The 24,925-nt window shown below is 44.7% G+C and overlaps 1 protein-coding gene across 1 annotated transcript in view; it reads right to left on the bottom strand.

Annotated features, from left to right (window-relative positions):
• Positions 1–1,047: 1,047 nt before the first annotated feature.
• The window catches only part of LOC311528172 (uncharacterized protein), a gene marked incomplete at its 5' end in the record, with an annotated part of 82,110 nt that continues 58,232 nt past the window's right edge, over positions 1,048–24,925 (bottom strand). The window contains 2 exons of the mRNA XM_084642868.1: positions 1,048–1,592; positions 17,032–17,148. Of these exons, the coding sequence (XP_084498994.1) occupies positions 1,528–1,592; positions 17,032–17,148 (182 nt within the window). The 3' untranslated portion in view covers positions 1,048–1,527. The remainder of the gene's footprint in view (positions 1,593–17,031; positions 17,149–24,925) is intronic.

Below are 24,925 nucleotides of genomic sequence, written 5' to 3'. Positions count from 1 at the left end.
ACCCTCTGGAAGCTTGCAACGCCAACAGCTACCGGTCAGTCGGGAAATAATTTGGAGTGGGCAAATCTACTGTGGGGGCTGCTGTGATCCATGCATGCAATCACTGAGCTGTTGCTATCAAGGGTAGTGACTCTGGGAAATGTACAGGTCATAGTGGATGGTTTTGCTGCAATGGGATTCCTTAATTGTGATGGGGCAATAGACGGAATGCATATCCCTATCTTGTGATCGGACCACCAAAGCAGCCAGTACATAAACCGCAAGGGGCACTTTTCAATGGTGTTGCAAGCACTGGTGGATCACAAGGGACGTTTCACCAACATCGACGTGGGATGGCCGGAAAAGATACATGATGCTCGCATCTTCAGGAACTCTGGACTGCATGAACAGCTGCAGCAAGGGACTTACTTTCCAGACCAGAAAATAACTGTTGGGGATGTTGAAATGCCTGTAGTTATCTTGGGGACCCAGCTTACCCCTTAATGCCACGGCTCATGAAGCCGTACACAGGCACCCTGGACAGTAGTCAGGAACTGTTCAACCTTAGGCTGAGCAAGTGCAGAATGGTGGTAGAATGTGCATTTGGACGTTTAAAAGTGTGCTGGTGCAGTTTACTGACTCGGTTAGACCTCAGCGAAACCAATATTCCCATTGTTATTAATGCTTGCTGTGTGCTCCACAATATTGTGAGAGTAAGGGAGAAGACGTTTATGGCGAGGTGGAAAGTTGAGGCAAATCCCCTGGCCACTGATTACGTGCAGCCAGACACCAGGGCGGTTAGAAGAGCACACCAGGGCGTGCTGCGCATCAGAGAAGCTTTGAAAACCAGTTTCATGGCTGACCAGGCTGTGGTGTGACAGTACTGTTTGTTTCTCCTTGATGAAGACCCGCCCCCTTGGTTCACTCTACTTCCCTGTAAGCCAACCGCCCTCCCCTCCCGCCTTCGATCACCGCTTGCAGAGGCAATAAAGTCATTGTTGTTTCAAATTCATGCATTCTTTATTAATTCATCACACAAATAGGGGGATAACTGCCAAGGTAGCCTGGGAGGGGTGGGAGAGGAGGAAAGTACCAGGTGGGGTTGGGGAGGAGGGAAGGACAAGGCCACACTGCACTTCAAAACTTATTGAATGACACCCTTCTGTTAGTTGGGCAGTCCTCTGGGGCGGAGTGGCTGGGTGCCCGGAGTGCACCCCCACGTTCTTGGGCGTCTGGGTGAGGAGGCTATGGAACTTGGGGAGGAGGGTGATTGATTACACAGGGGCTGCAGTGGCAGTCTGTGCCTTTCCTGCACCTCAACCATATGCTGGAGCATATCAGTTTGATCCTCCAGTAGCCTCAGCATTGCATCTTGCCTCCTTTCATCATGCTGCCGCAACCTCTCCTGTTGCTCTAGTGATCTGTCCTCACGTTCATTTTGTGCTTTCCTGGACTCTGCCATTGTCTGCCTCCAAACATTCTGCTGGGCTCTTTCAGTTTGGGTGGACTGCATGAGCTCAGAGAACATTTCATCACGAGTGCGTTTTTTCACCTTCTTATCTGCGCTAGCCTCTGGGACGGAGATGCTAGTTGCACCGTTGAAACATTTGCAGCTGTGGGAGGCAAAAAAGGGAGATTAAAATTGAAAAAGACACACTGGCCATTTAAAAGGAGGGGCTGATGTTTTCGGGTTAACGTGCAGCACAAACCCAACTAACCCCCTATACACCCAATTCTCTGGGGCCTGGCGCAGAGTGAGCCGGGGAAATTTTCCCTGTGAGTGCTCCAGCCCCGGAGCACCCACGGAGTCGGTGCCTAAAGCACCACTTTTGATGTGATCAGTGGGTGTGACTGCTGATCCCCCCCCCAGCTATGCTACCCCACCCCTTGGAGCCAGAGGGACCTGCCAGATGCTTCCTGGGAGCTGTCCCAGGTAAGCAATGCCGGGACTCCCCACCTTGCCCCCAGGCAGGTCCCTCTGGTTCTTAGGGGTGGGGTGGCACCCACTCCTGCCCGGTTCTGGGAGCAGTCAGGGGACAGGGGAGGAGGGTGGATGGGGCAGAGGTTCCGGGGTGGGGGGAGGCAGGCCACAACCCCCTTGTGGGGTGAGGAGGGAACTGGTTGTTAAGATTTTGGCAGCTCATCACTGCGTACAGGGGTGGGGCAGTGGTAGAGGCACCCCCTAGAATTGCATGCAGCTCATCATAGAAGTGGCATGTCTGGGGCTCTGACCCTGAGCAGGCGTTTGCCTCTTGGGTTTTTTGGTAGGCTTGCCTAAGCTCCTTAAGTTTCACATGGCACTGCTGAGGGTCCCTGTGATAGCCTCTGTCCTTCATGCCCTTGGAGATTTTTTCAAATATTTTGGCATTTCGTCGTTTGGAACGGAGTTCTGATAGCATGGATTCATCTCCCCATACAATGATCAGATCTAGTACCTCCCTTTCAGTCCATGCTGGAGCTCTTTTGTGATTCTAGGACTCCATGGTCACCTCTGCTGATGAGATCTGCACGGTCACCTGTGCTGATCAGCTTGCCACGCTGGCCAAACAGGAAATTAAATTCAAAAGTTCACAGGGCTTTTCCTGTCAAACTGCCCAGTACATCCGAGTTCAGAGTGCTGTCCAGAGCGGTCACAATGGAGCACTGTGGGATAGCTCCTGGAGGCCAATACAGTCGAATTGCATCCACACTAACCCAAATTCGACCCGGTGATGTTGATTTCAGCGCAAATCCCCTCATCAGGGAGGAGTACAGAAATCGATTTTAAGAGCCCATTAAGTCAACAAAAATGGCTTTGTTGTGTGGACGGGTGCAGGGTTAAATTGCTATAACACTGCTAAATTTGACCTAAACTCGTAGTGTAGACCAGGGCTTAGCCTATGCACATCATAAAAAGGTGCAGGATACACTCAGTTCTTTCAACATTCTTGTCACGCTGCCTGGTATGGGACATAGCTAAGAGTGCCAATCTTAGATCAGACTGCCAGAAAGCAGGAAATGTACCCCAAACTGGAGGTATATTCTATCATAAGACTTTACCAAGCCAGTAACAAATGTGTGCTTCCAAAAATACTATACTATTTATTATGAAGCTACAAACAATCCCCTTCAGGCACTCTAGCCCCTTTATGTACCACCCAGGCAAAGCAGACTTCTGTGATAAATGATTATTAAAACCCAAGAGTCAGATATATTAGGTTCTTCCAGTTCCAAAGAACCAGACACATGCCCCAGGTCAAATACAATTCAGATTGTATTAAAAAATCATGCCAATAGCCAATCCTTTAGTAACTAAGAACAACAGATTTATTAATATAAGAAAAAAGAAGAGAGTTATTAAGAAGTTAAAATGAATCATATACAGTTGATTTCAGAATTTGTAGATCAAGATAATAGCAGTGATATTAAATCTACCAGTCTGTAATAAGTCTCCCTGGGTCACCCAAAAAGATTGGGGGTCATCAGTTCTTTGTTCAAAGCTTCTCTTTGTTAGAAATCATAGTCCAGAGATGTAGAGCAGGAATGAAGATCATGAATGATGTCACAGTCCACAATTTATTGCTCTTATTCCAGGTGCATGAAAAGTTACGGATACAAGCATAGAGTCCTGGGTCACATGTGCCTTGTTGAGTCATTTATTGCCTACCTACTGCCTGAAGAGACCCTGCAGTCCCTGGAAGAACTGATTGTCCTTAATGGGCCATCAAGCAGGCTGGCTAGCCTTGATGTAAATCTGTCTTGGGGGCATAACCCAGAAACACAACAGGTTTGAGCTACAAACACACAGAGTTGAATAACTTCATATATAAGGATGATACATGAAACAGGATAATAATATTACCTTTTCCAATGATACCTTACACAACCTACTTCGTGCAAGATTTATCACAATTGTGCAACAGTGGCAATATATCAGTGATGATACATTAATGTAAACTTGGTCACCTTTCTTTTAGATAATGTCACAATTGTTATGTTCCCACTTACTCAGCAGGCAACTGCTATGTTCTGGCCATTGGCTGACTGCCATCTTCACTCTCACAGCATTAAAGATCAACGAGTCCTGCGAGAGTCCAGAAAGCATGTTAGAAAATTTGCAGTAAGATGACTGGCGTCACTCACCAGCTGCATATTTAGGAAGTAACAGCACTTTCTATTACAGTATAGCTTCCTTCTCGCCATGGTGGAGGGGATAGCTATATGAGTGCAATAAATCACCCTCAAGATATTCAGAGAGCCAGCAATGGGAAAGAACTTTTTCTTTATGCACACTATATGTATTTGGGGCTGGAGGAGAGAAAACATAGCAGTCACAGCATTTGAGCATTGCTGATATAGGAGGCTGACAATTTCTGGCATGGAGTGGGGTCACTTCAGCCATAATCCATAAATAGGTGCTCTATGACAGTAACAGAGAGGGCAGATGTTGTCTTTTGCAATCAAATCAGTGCATTCCAACTAATGTTTGGAAACTGGCTCTAGGACATAGCTCAATAGGACATATAGCTCACATATTGCCAGGGCTGGCCTTACCATGAGGTGAACTGAAGTGGCCCCCTCAGGTGCCAGACTGGGAGGGTGGGGGGCGCCGCTAGGACCCAGAGTGTAGAAAATTGTGTCTGCTGCTGATGCATATGTATTCTCTCTGCTCTAGATGCACAGAGATGGTGGAGTGCTGTGTTGGAGGAAGGAGGGCACAAAAGATATAACAGGCAGGCAGGAGAAAAGGTGAGAGGGAATAAGAGAAAGCAGCAGGAGCTGCAGGAAGAGAGAGGAGGAGGAGCCTCTTATGTACCTCTCTAGCACCCCCAGGAACCTGGACTGATTAATACCAGCTTCTCAGGGAGCTTCCTGTTTCCTGCTGCTTCCTTGAACCCACTTGAGGAGAACAGGCAGTCAACTGAAGTAGTAGGAGCCAGTTAGGCCTTTAACATGCTGATATCTTCCCTCATTCAGGCCCTGCTATCATCCTGCTTATTTGTCCCCTTCAACTGAGTGTGGAGAGCCACTGTAGCTGGCACAGAACAGCAGTCATGAGTGAAAGAAGAAAACGCCCTTCTGGGGCAGCATTCAGAAAAAGAAAGAAAACAAAGGAAGCTTTTCTATCTAAGCAGGAAGGAGCTCTCCTGAGATACATAGACACAAATGTTCATCGTGAGCCTTCCGGCCCCAGTGAGGATGAGAGCGGTGAGGAGATGCCTGACCTTCCAGTTAGTCAGAGTGCACGTGACCTGGCAGCTACTGCAGCATCCATATCTCCATCTCAAATGGATGTAACCATGCACATTCCTGAAGAAAAGTGTAGATCAGAGAAGAGTGGAGACGCAAGAAACAGCTGCTGCTGAGTGATGATCCAGGACTGTGGACCCACTTGAGCAGTAGCCTGAGGGACTTCCTTGTACTGCATGGGCCACAGCAAGTGAAAAACTTCATGTTCCCCAAAGACAATGAAAATAGAAGTTTCCATCCAACACATTACTGGCGCGAAATCCCCAATGGTGACAAAGTGGAGAGGCCATGGCTTATGCACTCAGAAACCCAGAATGCTGCATACTGTTTTTGTTGCAAACTCTTCCAGTCTAATGTTCCAGCCACATTGGGTTCTACAGGAACAAAGAACTGGAAAAATCTGGCTAGAAATCTGGCATGTCATGAGAAGGCAGCAAATCACCAGAGAGCATTTCATAGGTGGAAAGAGCTTGAGATGAGACTCAGGGTACGTCTACACTACCCAGCGGATCGGCAGGTAGTGATCGCTCTATCGGGGATCAATTTATCGTGTCTAGTGTAGATGCAATAAATCAATCCCCGATCGCTCTGCTGTCAACTCCTGTACTCCATCGCAGCAAGAGGCGGAAGCGGAGTCGACGGGGGAGCGGCGGCAGTCAACCCCGCGCTGTGAGGATGTGAGGTAAGTCGACCGAAGATAGGTCGACTTTAGCTACGCTACTCTCGTAGCTGAAGTTGCGTATCTTAGGTCAATCCCCCCCAGTGTAGACCAGGGCTAAGGGTATGTTTACACTATGAAATTAGGTTGATTTTATAGAAGTTGATTTTTCGGAAGCAATTTTATACAGTTGATTGTGTGTGTCCCCACTAAGCACATTAAGTCGGCAGAGTGTGTCCACAGTACTGTGGCTAGCGTCAACTTTCGAAGCCGTGCACTGTGGGTAGCTATCCCACAGTCTCTGCTGCCCATTGGAATTCTGGGTTGAGCTCCCAATGCCTTATGGGGCAAAAAGATTGTCGCGGGTGATTTTGGGTACATGTCGTCAGTTGCCCCTCCCTCCCTCTGTGAAAGCAACGGCAGGCAATCGTTTCACAGCTTTTTCCCTGGGTTAACCGCACAGACGCCATAGCACTGCTAGCCGTCCTCATCAATGGCGTTTTGCTCGCTCCACTGCTTCCGCTGCAACTCTGCTATCCTGATCTCCTGCGAGCTGGAGGCTTCTGCCTCAGGCTGCTCTCCCAGCCGGCAGCACCACACGGTGGCACCTACCCCAGCCTACCGCTTGCTCCCATGGTTCATGAAGCCTGGACAATAGTAAGGAGCAGTTCAACTATAGTCTGAGCAAGTGCAGAACGGTGGCAGAATGTGCCAAACACACGATTGTGACGTGACGATTCAGGCAGACCTATTGCAAATGCTCAACATGACTCTCTCCCTTGCTCCTCCACTGAACCTGAGTTCACACTGCAAAACATACAGTCAAGTCAACATGGTAAACTAATTGAAAGACTGTATTAGGGCTTGCCATGCACTACTCTCTAGGACAGCATCATGAATATACACTTTGCAACGGTATCCGAGAGGAGACACCTATGGCAGAACACAGCCTAAAGCTGCCCAGAAAGGTCACATCAATAACCACATCAGCTAATTGTGTGTGTATACAAGTTAGAGACCGAGAGACTGTTTGAACATTGGCACAAACTAAAGCTACAGTGATTCGCATACAGTATTAAAGGCTCAACCTCATCAGGCAACATGGTGTGCATCCCATGGCAATGGCCTATTATAATATATCCACGTTATCAGATTCCTTTCTCTAAGCACAGGAGGCCTGATTTACATAGTTATGGCATTAGCACATCACTGAGCCCCAATATCAAACAGGTATTCATGCAGAATAATTACAATCATAAAGTGACAGTTCCACGCTATGAGTCTGAGTTCTATTATTTCTTGAGTTGGCAGATATTGTGTTTGAGATCATGGTCAGCAGCAGCAACCCCTAGGCCAACTGAAGCCAGCAGGGAATTCCATCACTGGAGTGTAGTACATAAAGATGATAGAGACCACATAGATCATAGATAGATATAGGCAGAAATCTCAGGGCAGTAGTTCTGGTGGCGGGAAAAAGAGCAGAAATGCTCCTGGACAAGAAAATGCCGGTGAAACGTCCAACAAAGTAACTGAAATTGCCCAGGTAGAGGTGGAGATCATAGCAGAAAATCAAAAATCAGTGCTGCGGGTCCAGAAAAACTGACTATATCCTAAAAATGACTGTGAAAGAAAGATAAATCTCAGTGCTAATACACTCTGTGTCTGTAACTAAAACATGGGGGAGATGGACAAAAAAAAAAAAGTCAAGGAATAGGATGCTGGTCATAGTAGCAAAGTGGGAGAGTATCACCAGAAGTGAATCCTTCCCTATCCAACCTGTTGGTGCTGATTAGCCTGGGGGAAAAATTGGCCTCACTGACAGAAGGAAAGATGTCTCAATGAAGGCCAATGAGTGCACCATTTGTAAGTGTAACCACTACATAAAAGTTATGTTGATAAATGGCAAGTAGTCCACTGTAAACAGAAAGCCATCGATAATATGCAATGAGTCCCCTCGCCAAGCTAGACAGGTGAAGTCACATTACATTTAAACAGCCAGGAAGCCAGTGCATTACACTATATATTCTTAAGATAGTCTTGAGACCGCTACTCCAAACACCTGTGAGTAAAACGCAGAACAACTTCTTCATTCTGCTACTCTGTCTGATTTCCCCACTAGTGAAGGTATAGCTACACCCCAAAACTACATACTCCAAAATGTGCAGTCTCCAGTTGTCTGGCCCTTGCATGATACTGCTTGCGTGTGTGTGTGTGTGTGTGAGAGAGAGAGATCCTATGCACTCACTCTAGGGTTAGGGGACATTACTTGTCTCCTTCAATGGGTACTGGCACTGTATCATTAGTACTTGAATTTGCAAAATACCCATCACCAAAACCTGTGATATGATCACTCTGAAGACTTTTTTGTTTTGTTTTCTACAACCCCAGGCCATGGCATGGTCAGCCTGAAGATTCACCACCAACATGGGCTTCAAAAGTTCTCTTTTTTCAACCAGGGTAATGCAATGTAATATATTGTCAATGAATACATACAATCTTCTAACCTTAAAAGCCCTTAATTCTGGATGATGAACTGCAGAATGAGCAAGATTGTTATGCTCCAGCACAATGTACATGTAGGTTATGGATGGTACAAGTACAAGCTAGGCATGGTCCTTGCCACTGAGTGGATGTAAATCTCAAGCAGTCTACATGCCTGCTCCCTTACGCTTGAGAGTTTAAAAGGGCATGGCATTGCTGTAATAGGGGCATGCCTGAAAAGATACAAACTCCTGCATGATCATCATGATGCTAATGAGACATTTAGCTTCAGACTCCCTTCTCAGGCCATTCTCCTGATTCTAGGCCAGAGTAACTTGGCAGGCACATAGTATCAGGTATCAGATGAGGATCCACTGCTAAATGAAAGAGGTCATGACGTCAAAGGTCTGTGAGCCCCACTTGAATAACAGTCAGGATGCCACTTGCCTTTATTAATCATCTATTATTTATTTCCAGTTGTGTCCACAATGTGCTTAGCACTGTACAAAACACAGAAGGAAACATAGAACCATAGAATATCAGGGTTGGAAGAGACCTCGGGAGGTCATCTAGTCCAACCCCCTGCTCAAAGCAGGACCAATCCCCAATTCTTGCCCCAGATCCCTAAATGGCCCCCTCAAGGATTGAACTCACAACCCTGGGTTTAGCAGGCCAAATGCTCAAACCACTGAGCTATCCCTCCCCATAGCCACTGCCTCAAAGAACCTACGCTCCAAAAAGGCTGAGTAAGGTTAGATGAAGGGGAGCAATATACAAGTGATCGGCCATATCCTTATGATGATGGTCTATAATAATAAATATAATAATAAAATAGTAATAATAATAATAATAAATCTCCAGCTACCCTCCAATCTCTCCATAATCTGCTCGTCAGTTTAATATAATTGTCATATTAGGGGTGAGTCTTTAGGAGGAACTTGAATCTGGAAAGCACAGTAGTCTTGCATCCCAGCCTAGGAAGGGTGTTCCATGTAGGACATAGCATGGCATGTTTACCCTGTTGAAGCTGCCATGTGTCAAAGCACAAAATGGGTGTGCTACCAAACATACAGCAGGAAAGCCCACCTAAAGGGCAGTGCATTGTACCACTGGTGACCGTAGGTGTTTGTGACCTATGTGGTCACTTAGCACCTTGCTGTTCTAGGAACTCTGTGCACATCTGACACCATCCAGCTCAACTTTTAAACCTGTCAGTATGTGGCTGAAGCAATCAAAATGTGTGACAAGTGACCAGAACATGGAATACCTATATTTTGTTGCATGTAATACCATCAATGATAGATTATAATGGCTTTTAACGATAATACCTGCTTTAAGTACTTTACTCGGTGCATTAATTAAGTTACCATTAAAAAAGGAAAACTGGAAACCAATTCCATCATGCAACTGTAAGAAACTCTCCAATGGATCAAACCTGGGACCTCAAGATCTCTATACAGACTGCCAATATTTGAGCAAAAGGAGTAGTGTTATTTCCTTGGGAGAACCAACCATGAAAGGAGCTTGCAACATATTTTGCCAGTAGGATATGTAACAATTTGCTAGACAGCAGCAGGCTGTTGGAGATCAAGTCTCCTGAGTGTTGTTTCGGACTCTGGGAATGGAGGGTGGTTTCATGGTTAGAACAGTGGCCAGACATAGATTTGGCACCATGCAGTCTGAAAGAAGTTGAGGATGAGACAAATTCTATTCCCAGCTCTGCCTCGTGAGACAGCCTGCAAGGTCTCGCTTTACTTTTTAATAAAATGGGAATGAAGGCTATTTGATTGCCTTCCATCTGAACAGTCTGAGGCCTTGCTCAATAATGAGGGCTATGGAGTACACAGAAACAAACTAGAGTCAAAGTTGGGACCAGAACTCATAGTTTCCTGGCACCCAGCAAAGTTCACTTTCCCCTGTGCTAAAAGGTTTCTCTCCCTGCCTTTTTCCCCTTCCCTCGTGTGTGTCTGCAGAACACTGCCTGACTTGGTGGAGCAAAGCATGGATTAGCTGAAACACAAAGTCCTGCAAAATCCACTACGCCAGCTTGATTGTCTGCTTGTGCAACTCTGGCATCAAAAGGCTGGCACAACCATAACATTCCTTACTGCCTGCCAAAACGCTTTCCCCTGCTCTTCATGTGGCAAAATGCATTGAAGTTCTGCCTCTTGGCTTGCCTTCCAGACAGTGTATTTATCCAGAAGTTTTTGCACTTATTCCTGTCAAGTGCAGACATCACACAAAGCTGCTGGGGCATGCAAGCTGATCAGCTGGCATGGCAGGAGCTTCTCTTTCATGCCAGGGCATTACACAAGGGGTGTAGTCTTCTGGCACTCCAGGAGACAGTACTTCTGCCAGATGAAGGAAGTGAGCCAACTGCAGTAGATGGCAGAGTGATGCTCTATTGCTGTCAGAGAGAGGACCAGCAAGTTAATTGTTTCATCACCATGTTGAATTCAGACAAACATCAAAATCCAGCTGCCTTGCCTGCCTGCTTTTGTCCCCACTGACTCTCTCCCAATCACCCCCCATGAATGGCTAAGACAATAGTCACTGTTCCCCCCTCCCGTAACAAAAACATTTTTGATACAGCCCTCGCCTCATTGCCAAGAGACTAGGTTGTTGCTACCTGAACCGTAGGTCATAAACCTTCACCACACACAGAGTATCTGATGTCAGTTGTCTTACCTGAGCGACACCATGCCTATTCTGAAAAATAAATGGAGTTTTTTCTGACAATGGAGCCTTGCCAAAAGGCTGGAAGAGTTGAGGGAAGAGCCACTGCCTGGGCAGCCAGCCTTGGGAGTGGGGTTCATGTAGAGGTGGAGGGACCCATTCTCCAGAGAGGAGAGCATGAGATGGGGCCTCATGCCTTTTACTTCACATAAGACCTATTGCCAGTTAGCATGGTATCCATGAGTAATTGCACATGAGATGTGGGATAGATGCCAGCCAAGACAACACATACACATGCAGTATTGCCAACTCCAATAATTTAAAAAAAAAAAATCAATGAGATTGGCCAAAAAAAAAAAAGACTAACTGTTCTTGAGCTGTCTTCTGGTTTTTGAAATTCCCCTGCTCCCCTGTGTGAGAAAATTAGTATTCTGGTACATGAATATCTCATGTCTACTGAGAAGAACTTGTGTAGGAAAGGGCAAATGATGGATTTTTGGTTCACTGGCAATGCCTTTTTAAAAAAAATTTGGCTTCCTGTTGAACCAAAAATGAAATTTTTTGAAATTTTCAGTGAAAAAGCTGAAAAAGATATTAGTTTCAGGTCAAACAAAACCTTTTCTTTCAACAAAATCAAAACCTCTCATTTCAATTCTGCCCTTTTTTAATGTGTAATTTTATTTTTAAAATCCCAATAAAAAGAAACTTTGAAACTAAAGTCATTTCAAACCAAGAGAGTCAAAATGTTTAGTCTAGAAAATGTCAAAACAAAGCATTTTGACTTTTTTTTTGGCATTTCTTTCCTCCACAACAGAAAAAAACTGGCAAAAATTGACTCAAAATTTGCAAAACATGTAGGTGTTGCCGAACCTGCTTTTTTCGTCAAAAACGTTTTGCACAAAATATTTCATCCAGCTCTGCTCTTGGAATGTTGGGAGTGTATCATCCATCCTGCGCAGCATTAATCCCACCGCAAGGTTCCATGCAAGTCGCTGTGATGGAAGAAGTTTTAGATACACAGGGCGTGTATGGAGATTTGCAGACTATCACATGGATTACACAGACATAATCAAACCCTCATGCTACAGAGCTGTGGTCACATCGGATACAGTTCCTTCGCAAGCTATTGAGAAACAGGTGTTACGTGTTCCTAATTTATGTGTCGTATATTGATTGTCAATATCAGAGGGGGGGTTGTGGAAATGTAACCTTAGTTAATACTTCTTTGCAACTTCTGTTGCTAAGATCACCCTATTACTCTACACCTGTAACTCCGTTGCTTAGAGCAGATGAGGAAATGCAGGCCATATGCCTTGCTTGCTTTTGATGCTAGATAAATAATTTATACAGGATGCCAGCTGCAATGGTGCTGTTATAACAAAGATCTCAGTTATAGCTCCAGGCCTTTCTGTGATATAAAGCTAGTACCAGATCCATGACAGCCCAAAAACTACAGCTGGGTTTTTGATGTCTGTTATTTATTTGCAGTAGCACCCACTATGTGTTAGGGGCTTTCTAAATGGAAAAGGACAGTCCCTCCTCCAATCTAATGGACGTGTTCCTGTTGTGGCAAACAAGTTTGTGCAATCTAGATACAGTCACATGGGCTATTGCTGGCACATGTTACTGTGATCAGGATCTAGGCGTTGCAATCAATTTGTACTGGAGCCATGCTATGGCTATGTTGGGGATTGCTTATGAAAATAATTGGTGTCCTTGATGGTATATTATCACTTACATGAGGGCTGTAGTTATGCTGATCTCACACACAGCAGGAGCAATGGGAACAGCATACAACTGACGTGCCAGTACCCGTCTTTGAAAACAGGTTGCAGATAACAGTCTACATTATAATACTATCACACTCCAGAGAATAGCATAGCTTTCCAGGTGTCTAACACAGCTTAGGGCTTGAGTGAATGCTAGCCCACTGAGAATGAGCCCAGACAAAACTGTAAATCAATAGTTTGTCCCATACTTGCAATTTGGTTAGCTGTTTTGTATTTGTATAGTTCCTTTAATTTCAAAGCACTTTACAAACTAGATTATACAATATAGATACAATTTCTTGGGGAAGAAAGGTGAAAACTAAATGGCATATATAGAGTGGAAACATTTTGCTCAAGGATACTGGGATAAACCTCTGTTCTCTTTTAAAGAATCACAGGATCTTGAAATGGTCCAAGTGAACAGGTTAATGTCTTAAGCAAAAGGCAATGAATACACAGCCTGCCTAGTTTATGTTCTAATCTCACCTGTTTGTCAAATCCATATTTTAGACTAATCTAAGATTTAATCTCTTCTGAGCAGGGATTTATTTTAGTTATTTTCACTGAAGTACTTAGCATACTGGAAAGGGATATAAATGATTAACTTCAGCCAGAAGTTGCAGGGTGCAAGTTAAATCCTTTTGAGGGACACTTTTCATCTTTCTAGATTTGACAGGTCCTGTTTTGGGCCAGTTGTATTCATTTAGTTGGAATAAAGAGGCCCCAAAAGTCAAAGGTGTTAACAAGACCCTAACACTGTCCAACATTCAAAAATTTAAACAAGGTTCAGGTTTTGGTATGCAGATATGTGTTAAGGAAACATTAGCGTGTCCTACCAGGTGTAATTAGTAGCATTTGTGTGTGTGTTCTACCAGGTATAATTCGCAGCAGTTGTGCGCATGTCCTCTCAGGTATAATTCGTAACATATGTCAGCCTGCTTAGTACCATGGCATATACACCATTACAAATCCTTTTAACCTTTTAATAAAGATACAGAAAAGAAGGAAAAACAGTTAATACTTTACATTTGAAATGTTTTAAGTATGACTTTCATTTTAACAACATCCTATGTTTCGTTTCCCTTTAGCTGGAGGGAGTTTTTGAAGAAAAACCCCGTATTTGTCTTTTAGATGGCACCAATGACACCTGTCTTTTTTTGGGAAAAAAGAAGTTAGCTGCGACGGGCTGGAGCTGCTGTTATTCCCAGTGTTGTTAAAGACTGATCCCATTTCCTAAGACAAGAAAGCAAGATAAACACACACAAAAAAGAACAGCAAAGACAGAAAATGACTCTTCTGTCTCTGGTGTTGCCTCTTGAAACTGCACTGCTGGAAAAAAACACAAGCATAGCACAAGTCTTATCAGTCGCTTTGAGCCCTGGCAAACTTGTAACACTGTCGGGCTGTTTAGGGCATTGCTTTAATTTGCCTTTTTCTGGTCACAGGCTTACAGCAGTGTTACAAAATATACAGTCTTGGCCAGCTAAGCCAGACTCTTACTCGACAGAAAGAAAAAGGAGAGGGATAGGAAAGAGAAGACGTAAGGTTGGGAATGAGAAGAACACACAAAAAGGGATGGGGAGAAATGTGTGTCTGACAAGGTCTCACATCACAGGTGGTATTTGGGATTTAGATGGAGCTGGTAGAGGTGATGATGTCATTTGGTTCTCTCTTTCTAACCCAGTTTGGTCAGGACATCTCTCTGCATCAGGAGATGGTGGGGGTGGCAGCCATGATGGTGAAGCTCACTCCAGTGGCTAATTTTTCTCCCCAGTCTTTTTCTTGAGGACCCCAAAAGGGAGTGGTGGCTGGAATAGCCCATCCTCCCTTTGTCCACCAATTAAGTTTAATTTCTGACACAGCAATTTTGGTTCATTGATTTTTTTGGTCTCACACGGTCTTGTTTACCAAGCATGATGTTAACACAGTCCTTGAGTTACATCACTAGGATGTTCTTTGTTTGGACTAATTCAGTCTCTCTGTCTCCCTCTTTTGCAACTTTTCCCATCAATATTTGCTGTTATAGGTTATTGTGACACTTTGTGAGCTCAACTGTGAAAACTGAGTAAAATTGTAGGCTCAGTTATTACAACAGGCCCTATTCAAATAGGAGTGGTTGATGTTCTGAAATAAAGCCAATCAGAAGACAGGATTAAATGTTCAGGAAAAAAATTAAATTATTAATGGAAGATTTTGCACTGAAAGCAGCAAAAATTAAGTTTTATGGAAACTAATGCTATAGAAAAAGGATAATGAAGGTTAAGGTTAAGATCTCATGTGAAGGAACACAAGGTTTAATATTTTATACTACTGTATAATAGGTAACATTTTAGTCCCAAATCCTGCAGACTTACTTCCATGCTTTAACTTTACACATTAAAGTCAGTGGGACTACTCACAGAGTGTAAAAATAAGCACATCTGAGTCTTCCCAAGATCAGGGTCTTAGTTTGGAAAAGACTTATTTTTGCACAGTTCTGTGCATAATTTTTCACAGTTCTGTGATTATCTTTGTTATTTTAGTATTTTGTATTGTTTTCAACTGTTATTGTTGATATCTGAAGATGAGTGTTTCACAGCTGAAATGAAAAGACAGGATTTTGGATTTTCTCTTTTGTAGAGCTTGCCTACACAATACTATGTCATTATGTGGCTCAGTAAAGTGTTTTTTTTTTTTTATTTATAACATATTTGTCACTTCAAGATCATCCCATATCCACTCTATTTTGCTGAGAGCATATGATGATGCCATCTGCCATTGTTAAACAACTTCTCATTTTGGAAGTGGTCACAGGAAGATTAACGCATAAATTGTACTTTGCTTGAAAAACAGTGCATTCTCTGAAGGGGGTGAAGTGCTTCTTTTAATAATGACAGCAACTTGACATGATTGTCCAGGGATTCTCAAACTTGGGGTCATGACCCCTCAGGGGGTCACAAGGTTATTAGGTGAGGGGTTGCGAGCTGTCAGCCTCCACCCCCAAACCCGTTTCACCTCGAGGATTTATAATAGTGTTAAATATTTTAAAATGTGTTTTTAATTTATAAGGGGGGGTTGCAGTGCCTTGCTGTGTGAAAAGTTTGAGAACCACTGCCATTGCCCCTTTAAAAAAATTATTAACTGTTCTACTGCCTATAGATGTATGACAAATGGCTAGCACCTGTATATGCTCCTATGAACATATTCTGACCTGAACCTGTTCCTTCTGAAACGAGGAGCAAAGTTCCAACTCACAAAAAGGGAGATAACCTTGCACTGCATGACAAATCAGAGGTAAATGTATTAGGAAGGATACCATCTGAAAACAAAATCTAGCCTTTTCCTCCCAAACAGTGGGACTGACTCGAGTCCATTGCACAAAAGGACATTACACAGCAGGAAACACTAGAAATATATATACACCGATACAATAAGGCAAGCAAACAAGTGCTTGTATCAATAAATAATTGAAATTTGCCACAAACTAACCTCCAAAGAAAGAGTCTAACCTAATTTTATCAACTGTCAGCTAATTTTAAAAGGATATACTGCAATACTTGGAACGGATAACACCTTTTTTGAATGTCTGGAATTAAAAAAAAAAAAAAAGCACACAGTCAGTTTCTCAACTGAATGGAGGAACTGCCATATGGATGAGTTAACTTGTAAGTCCTTCATCTGTCTGCCAGTAGGTTTTTCTTGGTTTGCAATCACAGCATCTGAGGGTGTATATTAAATCCCCGGTTGGGAACACTGCCATAATTTTGTGCTTTCGGAACACTGCCTTATCCCATACACAGAGGGCCATATTCTCTTATGCCTGAGGGTCAATTTGATTAAATTTTGACTCACTGAATGCTCCAAAAACCACAACCACACAATTGAAACACAGAAGTCCAGCAAAGTCACGTGAATATTAACAGATCCATTTATATTAATTTACACTTCAAACAAATTCATTCACATCTATGGTTTATAACATTACATGTAATGTATACTTTGGTATTTTATACAAGATTTACCATACAGATCACAATGTGGTTGTGTGTGCAGTAAGCTTGGATTTATTTCAGTAGTGACCTGGTTAATAATCTGGATGGTTAATAACCTGAGCTCACAACATTGGACTTTAGTCATCTTGGGTGGGTGACGTTCCCCTTTCATAATTACTTCCATCTTTAGCTCCAAAACATGTCACATTATTTGCTGAATTTCACAGCAGCGTTACTAAAACTGTTTACTTTAATGTCGTACACTGACCTTTCCTGACGTCAAGTTCATGAACAGGCTCCAGGAATCTGCAAAGTTGATGAATATTCTGAGTTATGGTTCTTGTGCATTTCCCACTGCGATCAGTTCCTTCGTAGTGGCACATTTCTAATAAAAGAAATAGCATTGCATCACCACGGTTCATTTTGAAACTTTTCGTTCAGTGGAGACAGTTTTTCAGATTGCTGGAACTTGTGCCGTTTATTAGAAAGAAGAAACTTAAGTGAGAATGCAAACTTGGTCCTTTTAAAAAGTACAAATTTAACAGCAAGTGCTAGACTGAAAATATTTTACTGCTATTTTCACAAATGCGCCTGATTTATCCCATACTCTCCAGAAAGTGGCTTTTGTCCATTTGCCCCAGTGCTGAATTACCTTATTAGGAAGTTCTCCTTGGTATACTCCTGGATCATATTCTTTTCCAACTGTAGCCCCCTTACAAAAACCTGAGTGACTAAGTGGACTTAAACTTCTCTTGCAGCAGAAATGAATGCAAAGCTGGTGCAATTGAGACTGTGGCCCAAAGGAGTCTGTGGGCACAATGCAGAGCAATTTTACAAATTAATGGTCTCTGCAAATATTTTTTTTTAAACTTTAAAAATGCCCTCAGTTAACCTACTAACAACTGCTTCCTCCCCTTCCCATGCAACTCATGCTACTATAAACGATAAAACCAAACCAGAAACAGTTCAATAGCAAAACTGTTAGCGATAATTCTACATATTTTGCCTATGTATAGTGTATAGGAATCAGGTAATGTACTTTTAAATAGTTTGGGATCCCTCTAGTCAGCCGCTTTGTCTTTTATTGCCAAAGCCCACAGATCCTAACAGAACAATAGCATATATAAGTAGCTAGGCTTTTGTAGGTTTGAATGTTTGTATATAGTTAGCAAGCAATTATTTGGAACCCATTGGAATCCATGTGGTTTTCTCATAGTACTAACACTTTGTATAGACAATAAAGACACAACATTATGCTTAATGAAAGTAAGTATCTTTGCCTGCCTTTGTATGGTTGCACATTCCCGCTAGGCATGATCCTATACCGTACTGAAATAGGGCCCCTCACACAGTCCACTTCCAGAAGAACCATCCCTGCTTTGGCTCTCTGTACCTAGTGCATACTGTACTTTTCCATTGCTAGCCATCAAACATATAGGCCAGACTCTGGCCTCAGTTGGCAGCATTGCTGACCTTACAGATAATTGCTGAGGAAATGCAGGTATTGCTTAGGGGATGCCAATTTCTTCAGTTCCCTGCCGACATCCGGCAAAACTCTTGTCATTCTCACGACCTCCATCTTCTTTCTCTTAAACAAACCATTATTTTACTGCGGCTAAACCAATACTTCAGTTGCAGAAGAGATACTAGATGTAAGTGCACTGTTTGCACATCCTTAGTAGATCCGTTTTTCAGTCTTTCCAAAGTGGCAAACTACCACGTGCCATTGGCAATAGCTACAGGATGCCTGTGGTGTATTGAAGACTGCATTGGAATTACAAACTATCACTTGAAGAGTGGGAGGATGGGCTTCCTTGGTCCTGCTTGCAAGCTAAGGGGCTCTGTCGTGAAGCATGCAATCTGGGAGCAGCAGTCAGTCTGGAAAAACCCAGCCCAGAACAAAGTGGGGTGATTTGTTCCTCCCTGGTTTATCACTTTCTGGTTTTGGTTATTGCGTATTATCTTCTGGATTCTAAGAATAAGGGCTTGTCCCCCCGGTGTGTTAGTGTGCACCAGCTGAGCAGTAAATTCTAGCCTGCACCAATGTGTGGCAGACTAACCATCCATGTGGACCCTACTTGTGCTCACTAAAAGCTCCCTAGTGCACACTGATGTAGTCCTGTTTGGACAGTGTCAACACACGCTAAAGAAAACTTTTAGTGCATGCCGGCAGGGTCCACAAGGACTTTTAGTGCACACCAGCATGCCACACACTAGAAATTGCACCACGCTGCCATGCACTAATGCACCACAAAGATGAGCCCTAAAGTAGTGTTACATTGTAACCTTCCAGAAAGAGTATTCTATGTTTTTATCTAACTTCTCTGTTGGCTGCCATGAACACGCCCTCCAGCATAAATGTCCTATAACTGCATGCTAGATATGTCAACACGTATGAATACTCATACAAAAACCAGTGTCCCATAGCAGGCCTCAGAACAATCACTATCCAAGCAGATAAAGCAGCAGTCAGTTACATACATCACAGGAGCTGAAAGCATGTGGAAAAGCTTGTGGAAATCCCATATAACAATGGTCCAGACCAGCACACGACCCAAGAGCCTAGCGCACAACAGCACCAATCTCGTGGGTATGGAAAGAATTGGAGTTCATAGATTTTATAGCCAGAAGGGACCAGTCTGCCCCGCCACATAGCACAGGCCTTAGAACCTCACATGGCAGTTCTGACAGGAAGTGTACCATCATCTTGTACCTTCACTGGGATTAAACCCAGGATCTCTGTTCCCATCTACCAGAAATAAACCCCTGCACCACTGAGCCATGGCACACTGTGCACCTCGTCTCATCTCTCCCTGCCTGCCTGCCTCCAGCTCTATGCTAGACACTAATTTCAAACACATATATCACCCCCAGGGCTCCTTTTATATCACACTGCAAGTTATGGCTGCTCAGAGTTAACCCCAACTTGAAACGCTTTGTCCTGTATTTTTCAGTCAGTTTGCATTTATGCGACCCCTTTCCTTCAAGGAATACAAAGCACTTTACAAACATTAACAAATTACACCTCAACCTTACCACACCCCCCTAGGAGGGCAGTATTACTATCCCAAACGATGCTCCTTCCCACTGTAGTCCACACCACACCACAGTTAAGCAGTGTGTTGTTACTGTGTGGCTATAATTATTATTATACACGGCTGCCTTTTGAGGTTGAATGCTTGTGGCATTCACATCCTTACTGGAGTTTTACTGCTCCCTTTTAGGTTACCTTTAAACATGCTTCTCCTGTCTGCTGCATACCAGAAGGAAGCACATGACCTCAGGATAGTTACTGCAACAGAGATTACAAAGTGAAAGCCCTACAGAGGGATTTGCGAGATTACGTGGGTTGCCAAAAAAATAGAGGTTATGACATAACCTCCTGCATTTTCCCGCAGAAAAGATTCTTACGGAAGAACTGCACTTTTCAGCGGTTACCACACATGGTAAAGCTCTGTGCACAGCACTGCTTAGCAATTCCCACACTCCTTATTCTCTTTTATGAAAATAGACCTACACTATAGCATCTCCAGTAACAGAGTCAAAATGGAAACAAGAGAAACATGTTCTGTTAAATAACCATTTACCTCAACAATTGATGAGAACTAGCATATAAAATAATGATGTGGAAAATGCAATGTAAATTTTTTAGGAGTACAGGATGCTTTAATGCTTGTACCATCAATTCTGCACAGCAGCAATATCTTGTAAACTCTTTAGACCAGGGACTCTCTCTCTAACACGTTTGTTCAGGCCTAGCACAATGGGGCCCTGACCCAGGCCTGTGATCTCTAGGCACTACTGTAATAATTTACTTGTGGGGGAATTCTGCACCACTGTGCAATGCAGAATTTTGTAGAAATTAATGTTGGACATGCAGAATTCCGCGCCCCCCCCCTCCAATAGAAATGAACTGCAGAGATGTTGGCCACCACCATGGGCCATTGGACCCGGCAGAGCCCAGTTTGCAAATAGAAGACAAGGCCTGGGGGAATGGGAGGGAACTGAGGGTTCCCAGTAGTTGCAGTTCCCCACAAGCCCTGAAGTAAGGAGGCAGCGGCAAGCAGGAAACTCCATGCAAGCCCGGGACCCAGCATCAGGGTGTTTCTCCCTCTGGAACCCTGGGCTGTAGGAAAGCAGGGTCTGTAAGTGTCTGGGCTGAGAGAAGGCGCAGCTGGGCACTATGGGGTGAGAGTGTCTGGGCTGGGGGGGACCCATAGCTGGGCTCTGGGGGTAGGGGGTGTGTCTGGGCTGGGGGGGCAGGAAGTGTAAGTGTCTGGCCCCCTGGCTGGGCTGGGGAAGGAGGAGGAAGGAGGGAAGGGAGGGGAGAGAGGGCAGAGAAGCAAGAACTGGGCCTTCATAGGGTTTTCTTTAACTCTATTCCTGGGTCTTTTTGAAATAAATTACCAAAATAATTTAGGTTTCAGAGTAGCAGCCGTGTTAGTCTGTATCCGTAAAAAGAAAACGAGTACTTGTGGCACCTTAGAGACTAACAAATTTATTAGAGCACTCTAATAAATTTGTTAGTCTCTAAGGTGCCACAGGTACTCCTTTTCTTTTTACAAAATAATTTAAACTGGCATGATTATATAGTGTTATTTTGACAGATAAAATTCGTAGAATTTTGCAGAATTTTAAAATATTGTGTGCAGATTTTTTTTTTTTGGTGCAGAATTCCCCCAAGAGTATATAATAAAAATAATAAAAATATGGAAAATATTTTAATCCCTGCAAATCAATTCCATGTAATTTAGTGGCAGCTTTGAAAAGACATCTAGACTAAAGAAACAAATTGCTTGTATCACTTCAGCAAACTCCGGTGTCAGCACTAAAATAAAGTGAAGTTCACACATAATTCCACAGGGAATTTGAAATGAAGAAAAGGGGAAAAATAAATCCCAACCCAGTGGCTGCACTCAGCATTCCCATTTGATCAGATTATTCTAGGAAATTTGCTATGATCAATGCAAGAAAAGGTAAAGGTCTGTGCAGAGCTTGGGATATGTTACACACCAATCTAAGCACAGTACCTAGTATCTTAACACACACAGTGCACCATCACAAGTGTTCAAGGAACAGAGGGTGCTGATGCAAAGGATACTGAAATATTGGGCCTAGGTCTTTTCTTTCACCAGCCTTTAAAATGTTATTTCAGATTTACACTCATATAAAACAGTAGTATCAGGGCCAACTCCTTTCTCAACTGCAACTTCAGGGAAATTTTGGCATCTGGAAATTAACTACAATGATCCAGATGGTGTACAGTAATAATTAAGGAAGAGAAAAACAAGGAAAGGGTTAGTTTTAAGCAGGGGATGATGATGAGTGGCTAATTCCTTGCTGGCAGAGAGGTTCCAGAAGGCTGTATTGGGAAAGGGGCCCAGGTAGGGCTGATCTTAGGGAAAATGGCACCCTGGGCGAACTTGCATTTTGGTGCCCCCAGCCCCCATGGGCTCCCCAGGCTCCCCTCCCTCCCTTTGCCCCAAAGACATGGTCCCCCTCCTGTGCCCCTAATCCCTGCACCCCCTTCACTCCTAACCCCTGCATCCCCTTCCTGCACTCACAAGGGGAAACTGACCGGGATTCACAAAGCAGCTGGCATTCCTGCTCACTCCCCCCCGGACTGCAGCTCCTCTGCCTCGCACACCCCTCTGGAGCTGGTGGGTGGGGGGCAGGAGCGAGGAGCAACATCAGGGCTCCTTGCATCCAGGTCACTTTCCCGCCCAGGCTGTGTAAGGAGAGGGCAGGAGAGCAGCAGCTCCTGATGCCTCACAGCCCAGCCAAGGTGGGGAAAGTGACCTGGATACAGGAAGCCCTGGTGGGTGTGGCGGGGGGAGGGGACTGTGTGAGGGAGACTTTGTGTGTGAGTGTGTATGTGTGAGTAACAACAGCTAACAAACACCAAAGCTGGCCAAAACACCAGCCATGTGCTGCTCCCACTAAAAGGGAACCATCACACTATCTCATCCTTCACATTTCTCACATGAAGTACCAGGGCTTAAATTAAATTTTTGTATGAAATTGAGGTGAATTTAAAAATTGTTTAAAACGTTTTAGAAATAAAAAATATGGAAAACTTTAATACATTTTATTTACAGCGTCATTATTCATACTAGCCTTGCTAATCCTTCCCCCCAGGCAGAGAGGCACAGAGACTAGGATCAGGACCAGCTGTGCCCCCAAAAGTCCAGGCCAACCCTCCAAATCAGACCGAACCCGCATCCCTCCCCAGACCAAACTGGACCCAACCCACATCCTTCCCCAGACCGAACTGGACCCGACCCCCTGAACTGGACCTGAGCCGCATCCCTCCCCAGACCGAACCGGACCGGACCCGCATCCCTCCCCAGACCAGGGGCACTGGTGGGGGGATGGGGCAGGGGGCACTGGGTCTTCCCCAGGGGTGCTTGGGGTGGAGGCCAAAGGACTCCAGTTGCCCTGTGGGGCCCAGGCCAAGGGGGCTTACCCGGAGCAAGGAGCACCCACTGGCCAGGGTGTCCATCCACTGGGTTTTGGTGCTGCCTCCTGCCCAGCATGGTCCAGGTCCCCCACGCTCCCCGAGCTCTGCATCTGAATAATGGTGGGGCCATGGTGGGCACACGGGGTGGGAGGAAGCTGCATGCTTAGCACTCTCCCACCAGCGCTGCCCCAGGCCCGGCAGGAGCCCAAGAGCCCCACAGGGAGGAGACAGGGCCCACGCACGGGGGAGCCCAGCTGTCCACAACACGCAGCAGCCAGAAACCCACGGACCTGCCACCGAGCCTCCCTCTTCCCCTCTGCTCACTCCACCAAGTGGTACGAGCCTTTGGGGGGAGGTGGTGGGGCCGGAGCAGAGCTGCAGCAGCAGCCGGGCCAGTGCACGGCACCCTCTTTAGTGGGCCGCCCTGGGCAGCCACCCTGGCTGCCCACCCCAAAGGCCAGCCCTGATTGCTTTTCTGCTTACATCAGAGGGAGAAATACCGGCGAGGAAGTAGTTATTTAAGTGAAGCGTCAATGTGGACAACAACAACAAATGGATATAAACTGGCCATCAACAAGTTTACGCTTGAAATTCGACAAGGATTTCTAACCATTATGGGAGTGAAATTCTGGAACAGCCTTCCAGGGGGAGCAGTGGGGGCAAAAAGCCTAACTGGCTTCAAGACTGAGCTTGATAAGTTTATGGAAGGGATGGGATGATAAGACAGCGGACAATGGCATGTAGCCAGTCTGTGAGTGCTAGTAGCTAATATCCCCAATGGCCGGTGATGGGACACTAGATGGAGAAGGCTCTGATTTTCTACAGAGAATTCTTTCCTGAGTGTCTGGCTGGTGGGTCTTGCCCACATTACTTCTGGGGGAACTCTGTGCCACTGGGCAATGCAGAATTTTGTAGAAATTAATGTTGGGCGCACAGAATTTCCTCCCCCACGCCACAGAAATGGGCTGCAGAGATGTTGGCCAGTGGGAGGGAACTGGAGGGTTCCCAGCAGCTGCAATTCCCAGCATGCCTTGAAGGAAGGAAGTAGCGGTGCACAGGAAACTCTGTGCAAGCCCAGGATCCAGCATCAGGCTGGATCTCCCTCTGGATCCCTGGGCTCTAGGAAGGTAGGGTCTGTGAGTGTCTGGGCTCGGGGGGTGACCCTGCAGCTGGTCTGTGTGGATGGAGGGGGTATGAGTGTGAGTGTCAGGGCCAGGGAAGGCCCCCCCAGCTGGCCTCTGGGGAGGAGAGGATGAGAGTGTTTGGCCCCCCCAGCTGGGCTCTGTGGGGATAGAGGGAAGAGAAGCTGGAAGTGGGTTATCGTAGGGGCTTCTTTAACTCTCTACTCCTGGGGGAATTTTTGTGTGTGTTTATATTGTTACAGACAAACTTGCTGACAGGTATTTTGAAATAAATTACCAAAATAATTGAAATTCTTGTGATCATAGTGTTACTTTGACAAATAAAATTTACAGAATTTTGCAGAATTTTTAATTTTTTGGTGCAGAATTCCCCCAGGAGTACCGTATGCTCAGGGTCCAACTGGTTGCCATATTTGGGGTCAGGATTCTCCTGGGTCAGATTGGCAGAGACCATGGGGTTTTTTTTGCTTCCTCTGCAGTCACAGGTCACTTGCAGGTTTAAAACTAGTGCAAATGGTAGAGTCTCTGTAACTTGAAGTCTTTAAATCATGATTTGAGGA

The sequence above is a fragment of the Lepidochelys olivacea genome (assembly GCF_965140295.1).
Source record: "Lepidochelys olivacea isolate rLepOli2 genome assembly, chromosome: 11".
In the NCBI taxonomy this organism is placed as follows: Eukaryota; Metazoa; Chordata; order Testudines; family Cheloniidae; genus Lepidochelys; species Lepidochelys olivacea.
The sequence above is the reverse complement of the archived record's forward strand: the minus strand, read 5'-3'. Positions and strand labels throughout refer to the sequence as shown.